Source organism: Stegostoma tigrinum, chromosome 8, assembly GCF_030684315.1.
Source record: "Stegostoma tigrinum isolate sSteTig4 chromosome 8, sSteTig4.hap1, whole genome shotgun sequence".
NCBI lineage: Eukaryota > Metazoa > Chordata > Chondrichthyes > Orectolobiformes > Stegostomatidae > Stegostoma > Stegostoma tigrinum.
In genome coordinates, this window is record NC_081361.1 from 73,624,637 (window position 1) to 73,640,547 (window position 15,911).

The 15,911-nt window shown below is 47.2% G+C and overlaps 1 protein-coding gene, 1 long non-coding RNA gene and 2 other non-coding genes across 4 annotated transcripts in view; 1 reads left to right on the plus strand and 3 right to left on the minus strand.

Annotated features, from left to right (window-relative positions):
* best4 (bestrophin 4) overlaps nt 1-1,738 on the plus strand; it is an 88,224-nt gene extending 86,486 nt beyond the window's left edge. The window contains exon 10 of the mRNA XM_059647979.1: nt 1,202-1,738. Within this exon, the coding sequence (XP_059503962.1) occupies nt 1,202-1,508 (307 nt within the window). The 3' untranslated portion in view covers nt 1,509-1,738. The remainder of the gene's footprint in view (nt 1-1,201) is intronic.
* A 2,452-nt stretch (nt 1,739-4,190) lies between these two features.
* On the minus strand, nt 4,191-7,333 carry LOC125456462 (uncharacterized). The gene is made up of 5 exons (XR_007248451.1): nt 7,245-7,333; nt 6,843-6,956; nt 5,480-5,542; nt 4,795-4,854; nt 4,191-4,383 (listed from the first exon to the last, which is right to left on the minus strand). It is a non-coding gene; the product is annotated as an uncharacterized LOC125456462 (long non-coding RNA).
* Nucleotides 6,397-6,524, minus strand: LOC125456712 (small nucleolar RNA SNORA35). The gene has a single exon (XR_007248498.1). It is a non-coding gene; the product is annotated as a small nucleolar RNA SNORA35 (small nucleolar RNA).
* LOC125456708 (small nucleolar RNA SNORD55/SNORD39) lies at nt 7,025-7,105 on the minus strand. Its single transcript, XR_007248495.1, has one exon. It is a non-coding gene; the product is annotated as a small nucleolar RNA SNORD55/SNORD39 (small nucleolar RNA).
* Nucleotides 7,334-15,911: the final 8,578 nt, after the last annotated feature.

Here is a 15,911-nt window from a genome sequence, read left to right on the forward strand (position 1 = left end):
TTCAATTGCAGTTACAGCCAGATGATATATTATTAAGGAGCCCACCAGTTCTGGGATGAATTTTCTGGCAGGAAAGCAGGTTAAAACCCCAAACTGGTCACTTAGCAGAGAGTAATAAACAGCATTATGGAATTCTCAGTTTATAGAGACCAACAGACTACAGAGATTCCACCACATACTTGAGTCAAGAGAACTTGGTACTCGTTCCATGAGAATCACTGACTTACTAATTTCCATTCAGTACATGGTGAGCTGCAGTACAATACAGTCTCCTCCCTATTAGGCAAAGTAAATGCAGATTCGGTGATGCTTGTGAATGAATGAAGGTGCCCATCAAAACAGTGACCAGGATGGCTTACCACTTTATTCCAATTTTGATTCCCGCCTTTGAAACAGTTCTGGTGGAGCTCAACTAAAGCTTCGGGAACAGCACCTCACCTCTTGATTTGATACATCCTTCTAAATTCAAACTTGAGTTCAATAATTTCAGATCAAATGACTGCTCCCATTTGTTCCTGGATAGCAGGACCTAATAATTTTCATCTACTGACTTATTCGTTTCTTCTCTATTTACAAATCTTTGCACCCATCACTGTTACATTTGTGATTTAACTACTCTCGCTTCTACTCCGTAAGTACATCTTTGTTCACTCCATCTTCCACTTCAAAACGGTTATATCTCTAAACTTTTTCAGTTCTCACAATGTTTGTCTCCAAATGCTTCCTGACCTGACCATTTCAGCATGTGCTTATCCCAGCAATCTCAGTAATAAGTTGACATTCTGCATATTTATGGATCTCCTTGTGAGAGATTTGGGTTTAGCTGGCTCACAGCAAAGTTCCAATTATCTTCATAAATTTGACTTATTATAATTTATGCATTATTGCATAAATCACAAATCAGCACACAACCAGGATTTTAACTATTTAATCAGTACAGAATTACAAAAGAAGTTCTGAAAAAAATCAGTTTCTTTTTCATTACTGGGCCCTGGGCTAAAGTCTGAATCAAGTCCCCAGCATTGAACATTTTATGATTCTATACTGGCTGCAGCTGCAGAAATCAGAAAGGCAGATCATGAACAAGATGGAAAAGAAATAAAGGCAGCTTTCTACCAAAATAAATGTTTGAAATAACTTTAATGTACATTGTAGTGAATTCTTCAATTTATGCAGTACATATTTTCACTTTATGTTTCAGTGTAATTGACAGCCCAGTTCTCAACAGGCAGGTCGAGCAAGACTCATGCAAGATGCAGACTCCCTTGCTCAATCGTTTCGTTAATGTTGCTGCGTCACCAACTATTAGCCTCAAAAGCCTGGGGAGGAGCAATCAAGGGATGACTTTATTGTGGAAGCGTGCAGATAGTAGCTCTTCAAACTTTCAACCTAATGAGTTGGATTTGGTGACTCCTATCACTGAAGAGGACTTCAGGTATGACAACCAACACAAGCCCAGTGAATCTTCTTGTACTGGTATCATCACCTTGAAGGTTCCTCAGACTTAAAGTGTCAGAATTTGCAAAAGGAGGACTTCTAACTACAATCAAAACCCAGTTTAAAAAATGAAAATGGTCTAATTTTGACACATTAAATAAAAGCTTCACCAGATTTCCACTCCTTTGGCAGGCTATAGCCTCCATCTGTTGCTGTACCTCAAGTGACCATTGTCTCAAAGAATTTAACTTGGATTGCCAGAACCAAGTTGCCTTTAACAAATGTGTGTTGGCTATTAAATCTAACGCTTAATTGTTGCATACTTAAAAGATGAAAACAGGTAGAAAATACTTGTTCTTCTGCACAGATTTCATCACTATTCTTGGAAGAGTGAAAAAAATAACATGAAGGTCATTGGAGTTGTTCACTGGTTCAGGGATAGTTAATCCCTGAAATACACCATGCAAAACAATGAATAAGTCAAAGAACATTGTGGTGAAAACCAGCCACTCAAGGGTTTGAAGTTCAAGCAAAACTTTTATTCAATCACAAAGGATCAAGACCTTCGTTACCCAGGAACTTAAAAACCTTCCAAATACAATTGTTATCACAACCCACACTTGGGTTCACTTGTTTCTATATAAAAAAAAATCAATTCAACTCACTCATCTTAAGCTAAGCAGACATGGCACTCAATTCATCCCATTTTCCAACACTTGGCCTGTCCTGCAGCTCTGAAAAGTTAGATTGCATGGAACCCATGGGCAGTTCTTGGTACATGATTTGATGATAGTAAGAGTAATAGTAATAGTGGAAGTATGCTTGTCTGACTGGTGGCCTGTTAACTATTAGTGCATCTCAGGGATCAGTGCTGGGTCCATTGCTATTATATGTACTTGGAGAACATACAAGACAATTTGCAGATGATATTAAAAGAAGGTACTATGGACAGGGAGAAGATTATCAAAAACTACAGCAGAATCTTGGATCAGCTGGAGAAGTGTGCTGAGAAATTGCAAATTGAATTTAATATAGGTTTGAGATGCTGCATTCTACAGTGAATGCAAAGTAGGAGTTTCATGGCAAAGGATAGGGCAATAAGGAGTGTAGAGGAAGAGGGATCTTGGGGGTTCAGGTACACAGCTCTCCAAAAGTAGTCACACATTGAAAGAGCAAGAAGGGTTTTGACACATTGGAGTAATGAAATTGAAGTTATATCACAGTTGTACAGGACACTAGGGAGACTACATTAGTGTATTATGCAAAAACAGAACTGCAGCTGCTGTAAATCAGGAACAAAAACAAAGTTGTTGAGCCCTCCAGGATCACAACCTGAAACATGAACTCCTCTCCTTGGGGTTGGACAAGCAAGGCAGTTTTAAATCAGTAAACAATGACTACAGGCTGTCAGTTTAAGGGAACACATGGGAACCCAAGGGCTTTTTACTTTTAAAAAACAGGCTGTTATGCATTTGGAATCAGCTGCCAAGAAGTGTTGAGGCATTTGGACAAATAGATTAACAGAAAAGCTTCAGATGGATATAGAACATAGAACATTACAGCACAGTACAGGCCCTTCGGCCCTCGATGTTGTGCCGACCTGTCATACCGATCTCAAGCCCATCTAACCTACACTATTTCATGTACGTCCATATGCTTACCTAATGACAACTTAAATGTACCTAAAAGTGGCAAATCTACTACCATTGCAGGCAAAGCATTCCATTCCCTTACTACTCTGAGTAAAGAGACTACCTCTGACATCTGTCCTATATCTTTCACCCCTAAATTTAAAGCTATGCCCCCTTGTGCTCGCCGTCACCATCCTAGGAAAAAGGCTCTCCCTATCCAACCCTCTGATTATTTTATTTGTTTCAATTAAGTCACCTCTCAACCTTCTTCTCTCTAATGAAAACAGCCTCAAGTCCCTCAGCCTTTCCTCGTAAGACCTTCCCTCCATACCAGGCAACATCCTAGTAAATCTCCTCTGCGCCCTTTCCAAAGCTTCCACATCCTTCTTATAATGCGGTGACCAGAACTGTACACAATACTCCAAGTGTGGCCGCACCAGAGTTTTGCACAGCTTCACTTAGTTTCGTTCTGGAATTCGATCCCTCTATTAATAAAAGCTAAAACACTGTATGCCTTCTTAACAGCCCTGTCAACCTGGGTGGCAACTTTCAAGGATCTGTGTACATGGACACCGAGATCTCTCTGCTCATCTTCACTACTAAGAATCTTACCATTAGCTTAGTACTTTGCCTTCCGGCTAATCCTTGTATGAAGCAATCAATCAGAGCTTCTTGGAACCAGCCTGCAACCTTCATAAATAGCAAAAGCTGTAACTCAGTTATTGTGCAATTGATTTACAACCAACAAAAAAGGACCTTGTAGTTAGAAGGGTTTAAAACTACTTTCTTGAACTACGCAATTAGAGTCCAGTGAAATTGTTAGCATGGACAGATTTTGGTCACTGTGGACCAGGTTGGGCTGAAGGGCCTGGCTACTGAATGCTGGCATCTCACTCAACTTTGTCACTATCTGTACCCCTGAGTTTTGCACACCTGCTTTGTTCAATTGGCTTCAGCCAGAAACAGAATGGAAGATCGCATTTTCTTACAGCTGTGTAGTAACCAGGATCAGCAAAATATTTTCAAATTAATCTTCAGAAATACAACACTTGGAACAGTTGGGTCTCTATGCCTGAAGATTATAGTGACCTCAAATATTCATAGATTAAGACATCAGACAAGTGAATGAAAAAGGTTTATTAAGCCATAATCAAACTACATTAGAAATCTTCAATTCCAACTTTCACTTCGAAGATCTGCTCCAAATTCAGATAATCCTCCATTTTCTGAAGGGTCCAAACCCAAAACAGTTTATGTTCTCGGCCTGCTGTGTTCCTCCAACTGCACACCTTGTTATCCTCAATTCTCAAATATACTGGAAGGACAATCATCTAGTTAGTACAGTAAACTACACATTCTCCATAATTATATAAAGCACTATTTATGTAAAGACCACCATTGTGCAATGTAGATTTATATTTCCAGACATAATTTCAAATTACATGGTCATGCTTAGGACAAATTTACATCTGACACCCAACAGTTTGGGCATGGTTATGTAATAGACAAAACTGTATGGTCAAGCATATTTCACCAAAACTTCTATTATTAACATAATTCAGGTGTTTTAATTGCTTTCATTTATATTCCATTACCATTTCCAGGTCTTCAGGTTGTAAGAATAACATCATTACACTTCAGTAGCAGAACTGGATAATGTTGTCATCATTAGATCAGGAAATGGATGGTTGCATTTCACAGATAATCTGTCAGAAACATTACTCACCTCTGATGTCATGCTCCAATTACAGACTCCAGCTCATTTACTTGAGGAAAATGTTTACACCTAGAAGGCATAATAGAAAATGAAATCACAAGGGAGAAAAAGGAACCGAACTTGTGGTCAGATTAACAACAAACTAATTGCAAGGTTAATATCATGGAAGATTAAATTTAAAAACTCAAACCTACAGGGGCCAAATAGATGATCAGTATTCATGCTGATTGTGGGAACTGATACCAAGGCAAGACAATTGCACTATAAGGCAATTCAAATGCTTTAAGTAATTTCACCAAAAGTGGATGGCAAACAGTCTAGAGTATTACTAATAGAAGCATACGCAAGAGATTTGGTGAAGTTTTTGGCAAAGCCAAAACCTGTCAGAATCAGACCTCAAGTCCAAATGCTCCATGGGTTTGAACATTTTAAACAGGCCTTCAAATTACTTGTGCATCACCATTAAATTTCAGAAGCAGGACCTGAGCAAGTTATTACCATAAAATGCTATAACAGGTTTAGAGCAAGTGAGTTTAGTGACGACTTTGTTTCATCTTGATGGTTGCAGTCAGAACAACCATCTCAGACATTTAAATTTTAAAACCAAAACACATCAACCCATCTTGTTAGCTTTTCTGTACTGATTAGCCAGTTGAGCATGAACAAATTACACATCAGTTATCAAAAAGCTCACCTTTACACAAGGTCCCAACTTGACATGTTCAATCCCACAGCTTTATGACATTGATGTACTCAGCTGCAAAGTTAATGAGAATAAATCAACTTGCATTACTTTCATTAAAATAGACAAATACACGTCAGCAGAAACTCAATGTGACATTTGCCCAGCAAGGCAAATCTTCAACTAAAGAACTAATCCACATGAGCCTATTTGGTTGAAACAGCACTGATGCCACATGCTGAATTGTACCACGTTGGATTTCCAGCATCCACATGATCTTTCCTTCTTGCTGCCATTGTTGGCTCCTACATCAGAAACAGACAGGCACTAAAGGATAATAAAATGTGAGGCTGGATGAACACAGCAGGCCAAGCAGCATCTCAGGAGCTGACGTTTCGGGCCTAGACCCTTCATCAGAGAGGAATTGTTTTCACTATTCAAACTGGTGTTTACCACTCTGCAGCTGCACAATTCACACCAAAAAGTACTCTGGATGACCAACAACTAGAAGTGTCCTGTCATGTTTTCTTTTAACATGTTTGAAATAGTTGGAAATACAACATCAGTTTCAAGGGGATATTAATAGGTCATTCAGCTCAAGTCTGCTCCAGCCTCAGATTATGTCTGATATCCCTCAACTCCACTTTCCTGCATCTTCCCCATAAACCATGACTCCTTTACTGGTTAAAAATCAGCCTATTGTTTGCAAGTGAGAACAAGAGGACAGTACTATTTTCCAGTCCTCTAGATACCTTTGGGACTCTGTGCCAGCAGCTTCATCCCTCCACCAATGGGAAGCCTCACAAAACCCATGGTATGTAAACCACTGATATTGCAAACAATCCCTTTAACAGCTAGACAACCATGTAATAATTAAATGTTTTTAAGTTGCTCCACAAGTGATTGCAGTAAGGCCAGTGTGAAGTCAAAATTGTCCCCAGCCTTCGAAAGGGATAAGCTACAAATGCGCAGTCCTTCTGTAAACTGGAACTTGATCTCGCACAAGAATGAGGCTTGGAAGGCCACAGACAAGGCACCAAGACACTTAGTTGTGCTTTAAGCACTGGCTTTAAAGAACATTAACAAACAGCAAATCCTTAAACAGAGCCAAGCAAACAATAGATGATACAGCAAATCAGAATCAAAACAGAAGTTGCTGGAAAACCTCAACAGGCCTGGCAGCATCTGATTAGAAATTAAGTTAACATTACAGGTCTGGCAGCCCTATCTCAGAACTACTGCTGAGCTTTTACAGCAACTTCTGCTTTGGCTCCTAGTTTAAATTCCTATGGTGAACTGTTCCGCACGTTGTACTTGACTTTAGTAAAGCTGGCTCTGAAAGTACCCTGGAGTACACCAAAACTAACTTACTGACCTGGGGCAGAGACTAGAGGAGATTTCTCATTTTAATGCTACAATGGTGACAGCCTACAGTCACAATCCATCCACTTGCGGCCGATACAACGACTGCGGACGGCCATCAAGGGGGCTGAAACACAAACAGACGAACGGTTAGAAAAACACAAAGCTCCGGGAGTTGTAGGGGTGTCTAATAAGCGAGCGCTCAGTTCTCCAAGATGGATCTCCACATGGGGAATTCGGGAAATCGCAGTGAATTACTATCATCATGGTCACTCGGTTTCTCTCTCATACACACACACGCTACACTGAGGGGAAGGCAATCCAGATCCGGGCCCAATAGGTGCCGACTCGGACAAAGCTCCCCACTCCCGCACACCACGTTGCTCAGACCGGACGCGCCACCCTATTCCCTTACCCCACATGAGGGGAGGGTAGGCCCGGAGACCTGAAGAACGCCACTAACATCGACAGCACTTCAAACCACCAAAGTACAGCGAGAAAAAGGCGGAATACCGCGTCCCGAGCCTTTATATACCAGGTAACCGGCGGAGGTGACGCAACGCGCTGTGACGTCGTGCCGATAGGCGGGCCAGAGTGCTCTACGTCATGTGATCCACTCGAAATTTCTGATTGGCGGAAGGTTGGCCATCGGTCTGGTGCGGAGCGGGAAAACTCAGAAACTTGACCCAATGCTGGAAGCCATTTTAGCGATTGTTCGTGTGGTGACCCGAGTGTGTATGGTTAGTCTTTTACCGTCATGTTCCCTTATGGAAAGGTGGTAATGGATGTGAGATTGCTTGCTGAGTTGGAAGGTTCATTTTCAGACGTTTCGTCACTTTTTTTATTTGAAAAAATATACTTTATTCATAAGATGTACAAAAAATAAAACATATTTATACACCTACCCAGTCATGTAAGCCGCTCCGGGTTACCCAGGGGGTACATACATCAACCAAAGGAAAAAAAACAAACAAAAAAAGAAAAAAATAAAGCAAAGAAAATACCCCTGCAGTTGTCACCCTGCACAGTCCCCGTTGGCCCCATGACCAGTTGGGGAAGGCGCCAGCTGGGCCCAGGTACAGGATAGGGCCCTTTTCCCTTTTCTGGACGAGGGGTTTCATACCGTGGACTTTCCCCACCGCGCCTTGGCGGCGGCTGCCGCAAGCTTTAGTGCGTCCCTCAGCACGTAGTCCTGGACCTTGGAGTGCGCCAGTCTGCAACACTCGGTCGGGGTCAGTTCTTTCAGCTGGCAGACCAGCAAGTTGCTGGCAGACCAAAGAGCGTCTTTCACCGCATTGATGGTCCTCCAGGCGCAGTTGATGTTGGTCTCGGTGTGCGTCCCGGGAAACAGCCCGTAGAGCACGGAGTCCCGCGTCACAGAGCTGCTCGGGACGAACCTCGACAAATACCACTGCATCCCCCTCCAGACCTCCTGCGCAGAGGCACACTCCAGAAGGAGGTGATCGACAGTCTCGTCCCCCCCGCAGCCACCTCGAGGGCAACGTGCGGTGGTGCAGAGATTCCGGGCATGCATAAAGGATCTCACTGGCAGAGCCCCTCTCACCGCCAGCCAAGCAGTGTCCTTGTGCTTGTTTGAAAGTTCTGGCGATGAGGCATTCTGCCAAACGACTTTGGCAGTCTGCGTTGGGAACCACACGACGGGATCCACCCTCTCCTTTTCCCGAAGGGTCCCGAGGATACTACGTGCTGACCACTGCCTGACGGCCTTGTGGTCAAAGGTGTTTCCTTTCAAAAATTTTTCCACGAAGGACAGGTGGTACGGGACGGTCCAACTACTTGGAGCGTTCCGCGGCAACGAGGCCAGACCCATCCTTTGCAACACCGGGGACAGGTAGAAACTCAGTAAGTAGTGACACTTGGTGTTTGCATACTGAGGATCTACGCACAGCTTGATGCAGCCGCACACAAAGGTAGCCGTCAGGGCGAGGGTGGCGTTCGGTACGCCCTTTCCCCCATTTTCCAGGTCTTTGTACATGGTGTCCCTGCGGACCCGGTCCATCCTCGACCCCCAAATGAAGGGGAAGATGGCCCGGGTGACCGCAGCGGCGCAGGTCCAGGGAATAGGCCAGGCCTGCGCCACATACAACAGTACCGAAAGCCTCTCGCACCTGACAACCAGGTTCTTACCCGCGATGGAGAGGGACCGGAGCATCCACCTGCCCAGCTTCTGCTTCAATTTGGTGATACGCTCCTCCCAAGTCTTAGTGCACGCCCCAGCTCCACCAAACTAAACACCCAGCACCTTCAGGTAGTCTGTCCTGACGGTGAAGGGGATGAAGGAGCAGTCGTCCCAGTTCCCGAAGAACATGACCTCACTCTTACCCCTATTGACTTTGGCACCCGAGGCCAGTTCAAACTGGCCGCAGATGTCCAACAGTCTACTCACCGACCGACGATCGGTGCAGAAGACGGCGACATCGTCCATGTACAGGGAGGTCTTGACCTGAAGGCCTCCGCTGCCTGGTATAGTCACGCCCTTCAGGCTCATGCCCTTCCTGATGGATGCGGCGAAGGGCTCCACACAGCACACGAACAAGGCAGGAGAGAGCGGGCAGCCCTGCCTGACTCCAGATCTGATGGGAAAACTGCCCGATTCCCACCCGTTGATCGAGACTGCGCTAACGATGTTGGTGTAGAGCAGCCGGATCCAACTGCGGATGCCTTCCCCGAACCCCAATTTGGAGAGGACATCCTTCATGTAAGCATGAGAGACCCTGTCGAAGGCCTTCTCCTGGTCCAGGCTGACGAGGCAGGTGTCCACCCGCCTGTCCTGTATGTAGGCGATCGTATCCCCGATGAGCGCGAGGCTCCCAGCGATCTTCCTGCCCGGCACAGCACAGGTTTGGTCAGGGTGAATCACTGACTCCAGGACAGACCTGACCTGGTTGGCTATGACCTTGGCCAGGATTTTGTAGTCCACGTTCAATAGTGAAATGGGACGCCAATTCTTAATTTCTTCCCTCTCCCACTTCCTCTTGTAAATGAGGGTGATGATGCCCTTCCTCATGGACTTGCACATTTCCCCTGCCTGAAGCGCACTATGGTACACCTCCAGCAGGTCCTGGCCGACCAGGTCCCACAGAGCGGAATACAGCTCGACTGGTAAGCCGTCGCTTCCGGGAGTCCTATTCCTCTCCAAGGACTTGAGGGCTCTGGTCAGCTCGTCCAGGGATATCGGCCGGTCCAGCCACACCCTCATGCCGTCGTCTAAGACCTCCGTGATAGACGACAGGAACGACTCGGAGGCCGTGCTGTCCGTGGGCTTCGTGTCATGCAGTCCGGCATAGAAGGATCTGCTAATCCTCAAAATGTCGGGCCAAGACGACGTCACCGAACCGTCGTCCTCCTTCAGCCGGCTAAGCACAGAGCTCTCTTTGTGCACCTTCTGAAAGAAGAAACGCAAGCACGTCTCGTCCTGCTCCACGGAGCGGACCCTGGACCGGAAGATTATCCTGCAGGCCTCCGCGGCGAAGAGCGAGGCTTGCTGGCCCCTCACCTCACGGAGGTCCTCCGTGACATCGACCCCCATCAACTGCAGAAGGAGCAGGTTCTGCACCCTTTTCTGGAGTCGCGACAGCTTTCCCCGCCTCTCTCTTGCCTTCCGAACACCCTTGAGGACAAAGAACCTCTTGATAGAGGTTCTCCTTCACCGTCTCCCACCAGTTGCCGGAGACTCAAAGAGGGGTTTCACGGTTCTCCAACCGGCATACCTCCTCTTAAGCTCCTCGACGTTCTCTGGGGTCAACAGAGTCGTGTTGAGCTTCCACGTCCCCTTGCCGGCCAGCTGGTCGTCCTGTAAGTGACAGTCAGCCAGCAGGAGGCAGTGGTCAGAGAAGAACACCAGCTCGACGCTGGTGGACCTGACCGAGAACGCCTGTGACACAAACAGGAAGTCTATCCTTGAGCAAATAGACCCGTCTGGTTGTGACCAGGTGTACCTCCGCTGCACTCCGTCTGCAGGGGCGCTGAAGACGTCGAGCAGCTTGGCGTCCTTCACCGTGCCCATCAGGAATCTAGATGTGACGTCCAGTTGACTCCCCCCACCCGCTGTCCCCACGCCGGATCTTCCATCTGCATCGATGATGCAGTTGAAGTCTCCGCCTAGGATGACCGGCCTGGACGTAGCCAGCAGGGGTGGTAGCCGCTGCAGGACGGCCAACTGCTCACTCCGTTCCGCTGGGGCGTACACGTTGTTCAGCCTCAGGGGAGAGTTCCTGTAGCTGGCGTCAGCCACTAGGAGGCGCCCCCCCCACCACCTCCTGAATTTGAGAGATGGTGAAGTTGCGCCCCCGCAGCAGAATAGCCAGGCCCGAGGAGCGACAGTCATTACCCCCTGACCAGATCGAAGGCCCACAGGTCCAGGCGCCGGACCATTTCCCGTACCTGCTGAGGTGCGGTATCCCGCACTCCTGCAGAAACAGGAGGTCCGCCCTGACGGTGGTCAGGTAGGCCAACGTGGACACACATCTTGCGGTTGACTTGACGCTGCGCACATTAATGCTCGCAACTCGTACCCCCGTCGTGGGCAGTGACCGCAGTACCCTCCCCAAGTCCAAGGTCCAGCCCCTCTATCTGTCCCTTCATGCCCATTGCTCGGGCTAACTGCTGGACGCTCTCCGGGCTCAGGAAACCGTCCGTGCTGCCTTCCGGGTGGCATCCCCCCATCGGGGGTACGGAGGCAGGAGAGTCCGGCTCTGGGTCAGGCTGGGGACGCGCTGTTTCCTCCTTCCTGCCTGGAAGTTCCGGGAGGCCCTCCAGGGCCCCAGCGGCACGTGACTGGGTGTCGGAAGGAGCCTCAGGATGCCTCCCGTCACCTGGAAGCGTGGTGCTGCTTTCCTTTTCCCTTGAGATCTTTAACTTCTGCTTCGGGCGGGCCCTCTCTGAATCCCCCTTGTCAGAGGAGCTCTTAGAGCCCCCCTGTAGCTGCCTCTTCCCGCCTGATGGTTGCGGTTCCTGGGCCTGCCGACGCACCTTCGTCCTCGCTTTCCGTACCGTCGTCCACTCCCCTGGGTCGCCTGTCGCCGCCTCCATCGACTCCGGGATGTGGGCGGGGAGCGGAGCCTGCATTGGTGACGTCATTTCCTGTTCTTTTTCTCAGGGGATGGTAGATTGGCTTCAAATCAATGTGTTTGTTGATGGAGTTCCGGTTGGAATGCCATGCTTCTAGGAATTCTCGTGCGTGTCTCTGTTTGGCTTGTCCTAGGATGGATGTGTTGTCCCAATCAAAGTGGTGTCCTTCCTCATCTGTATGTAAGGATACTACTGATAGTGGGTCATGTCGTTTTGTGGCTAGTTGATGTTCATGTATCCTGGTGGCTAGCTTTCTGCCAGTTTGTCCAATGTAGTGTTTGTCACAGTTCTTGCAAGGTATTTTGTAGATGACGTTCGTTTTGCTTGTTGTCTGTATAGGGTCTTTTAAGTTCATTAGCTGCAGTTTTAGTGTGTTGGTGGGTTTGTGGGCTACCATGATGCCAAGAGGTCCGAGTAGTCTGGCAGTCATTTCGGAAATGTCTTTGATGTAGGGGAGAGTGATTATGGTTTCTGAGCCCGTTTTGTCTGTTTGTTTGGGTTTATTGCTGAGGAATCGGCGGACTGTGTTCATAGGGTACCCATTCTTTTTGAATACACTGTATAGGTGATTTTCTTCTGCTCTGCGTAGTTCCTCTGTGCTGCAGTGTATGGTGTCTCATTGGAATAATGTTCTAATGCAGCTTCGTTTGTGGGTGTTGGGATGGTTGCTCCTATAGTTCACTATTTGGTCCGTATGTGTTGTTTTCCTGTAGACACTGGTTTGAAGTTCCCCATTGGCTGTTCGCTCTACTGTGACATCTAGGAATGGCATTTTGTTGTTGTTTTCCTCCTCTTTTGTGAATGTTATGCCAGTAAGGGTATTATTGATGGTCTTGAAGGTTTCCTCTAATTTGTTTTGTTTCGTGATGACAAAGGTGTCAACCACGTAGCGGACCCAAAGTTTGGGTTGGATGATTGGCAGAGCTGTTTGTTCGAGTCTCTGCATTACTGCCTCTGCTAAGAACCCAGATATCGGAGATCCCATGGGTGTACCGTGGTAATGGTGGTAATGTCACCGTTAAAAGAGCAAGTTGCTGTCCTGGGCTTGAATACCAACACAGGCAGATAGTAAAAATTGAATTCAGTAACTATTGTATAACTGTGATAATGGGAACTGCAGATGCTGGAACTGGATGAACACAGCAGGCCAAGCAGCATCTTAGGAGCACAAAAGCTGACGTTTTGGGCCTAGACCCTAGCTCTCTGATGAAGGGTCTAGGCCAGAAACATCAGTTTTTGTGCTCCTGAGATGCTGCTTGGCCTGCTGTGTTCATCCAGCTCCACACTTTACTCTTTGTATAACTAACCGTCTGACCTAAACATTCCCCATCTAGGTCACAGAAGTGCTGAGGAAAGGAAAACTGCTATAAATGTAGGAGCAATCGACAACTCTGATATCGAATTCCATGTGTTCGTGACCGGTCCTCTGTCTTCATCATCTGTTTCTTAAATATGCCATCCCTTATGGAAAATTATGCCCTTTGGTGTTAGACCGCCTGGAGACTGAGAGATCCAGGAAGGTGAGGGATGTTACATTGATGACTGTATCGGCGCTGCTTCTTGCTCCCCAGAGGAGCTCGAACAGTTCATCCACTTCACCAACACCTTCCACCCCAACGTTCAGTTCACCTGGGCCATCTCCAGCACATCCCTCACCTTCCTGGATCTCTCAGTCTCCATCTCAGGCAACCAGCTTGTAACTGATGTCCATTTCAAGCCCACCGACTCCCACAGCTACCTAGAATACACCTCCTCCCACCCACCCTCCTGCAAAAATTCCATCCCCTATTCCCAGTTCCTCCGCCTCTGCCCCCACGATAAGAAATTCCACTCCCGCACATCCCAGATGTCCAAGTTCTTCAAGGACCGCAACGTTCCCCCCACAGTGATCGAGAACGCCCTTGACCACGTCTCCCGCAATTCCCGCAACACATCCCTCACACCCCGCCCCCGCCACAACCGCCCCACCACACCTGGCACCTTCCCCTGCAACCGCAGGAAATGCTACACTTGCCCCCACACCTCCTCCCTCACTCCTATCCCAGGCCCCAAGATGACATTCCACATTAAGCAGAGGTTCACCTGCACATCTGCCAATGTGGTATACTGCATCCACTGTACCCGGTGTGGCTTCCTCTACATTGGGGAAACCAAGCGGAGGCTTGGGGACCACTTTGCAGAACACCTCCGCTCGGTTCGCAACAAACAACTGCACCTCCCAGTCGCAAACCATTTCCACTCCCCCTCCCATTCTTTAGATGACATGTCCATCATGGGCCTCCTGCACTGCCACAATGATGCCACCCGAAGGTTGCAGGAACAGCAATTCATATTCCGCTTGGGAACCCTGCAGCCTAATGGTATCAATGTGGACTTCTCGAGCTTCAAAATCTCCCCTTCCCCCACCGCATCCCTAAACCAGCCCAATTCGTCCCCTCCCCCCACTGCACCACACAACCAGCCCAGCTCTTCCCCCCCACCCACTGCATCCCCAAACCAGTCCAACCTGTCTCTGCTTCCCTAACCTGTTCTTCCTCTCACCCATCCCTTCCTCCCACCCCAAGCCGCACCCCCATCTCCGACCTACTAACCTCATCCCACCTCCTTGACCTGTCCGTCTTCCCTGGACTGACCTATCCCCTCCCTACCTCCCCACCTATACTCTCCCCACCTATCTTCTTTTCTCTCCATCTTCGGTCCGCCTCCCCCTCTCTCCCTATTTATTCCAGAACCTTCACCCCATCCCCCTCTCTGATGAAGGGTCTAGGCCCGAAACGTCAGCTTTTGTGCTCCTGAGATGCTGCTTGGCCTGCTGTGTTCATCCAGCCTCACATTTTACTGTCCTTATTACATGTTGTGCCATAATTGTATGGTTTGTTCCATGAACAGGTAATGACACACCAGAAGTGACAGAATTGTTATATGCTGTTGAGGGGTTATCTTGAGAGTTATCAACATTGATTCTGGACCTATGAAGTCTTGTGCCACCAATTCATACATGGGCATAGAAACTTTTTCCTTTAAAACCTGTCAACACTCTGCCAGACCCAATTTTCCTTGGCTGATGAGGCTATGCCTTCATGTTGACCCCTACTCCCTGAAGGTGGCAAGGGAGCAGAATGTACTTCCTGTGTAGGACTTCAATGTCCATCATTAAAAGTTGCATGGTAGCACGATTACCGAGCTAGCTGAGTCCTTAAGGAGATAATTGCTCAATGGGGTCTTTGATAAGTGGCGATGGAAAGAGAAAAATATAATTAACTTCATCCTCACCTGTCATGATATAATTATTGGTGGTTCTTAAAACACTCCTGAGTATTAACTTTTTCTGGCCCTTACACCTTGAAACAACATTCCAATTACAGCCTAATCAGTGACTTATAAAAGGTATGATGGGATTAAATAAAAGTCCCATACTGACTGAGGTTACAGGAAAGACTCTTTCTCAATCTCTTCTCTCATCTGAGGCATGGTGACCCTCAGGTTAAACCGCAACTGTTCATCTCTCTCTAATGGTCTTGTAGGACTATGCAACTTTACGTACAGGATAAAGTAAGTCACTGTTGTTCCAGAGGAACATAAGGCTGCCTCTCATGAGAGACAACCGGTGGTTGGAGTCACTGCACCTCATCTGAGGAGAGAAGGCGAGGACAGCCCTTTGTGGAATCCTCAGCCAGCGCAGGAATTGAATCCGTGCTGTGGGCATCACTCAGCATTGCAGATCAGTCATCCAAGCTAACTAACCCTCGTTATATCAGATGTACAGCACAGAAACAAGCCAATGAGCCCAAAGAGATTATGGCCGCCCTCCCCCAATTGCTAACAACATACTTTATTGCCTCATCTAGCTTCCCCTTAAATGCATCTATTCTACACTATTCACTTCATATTGCAGACGGTTCTGCATTCTTTCTACTCTGAGGTTTCCTCTGAACTCCCTATTTGGTTAGATCTTTTAAAATTGACTTTCTCTAGTTTTGCTCTTCTTGAC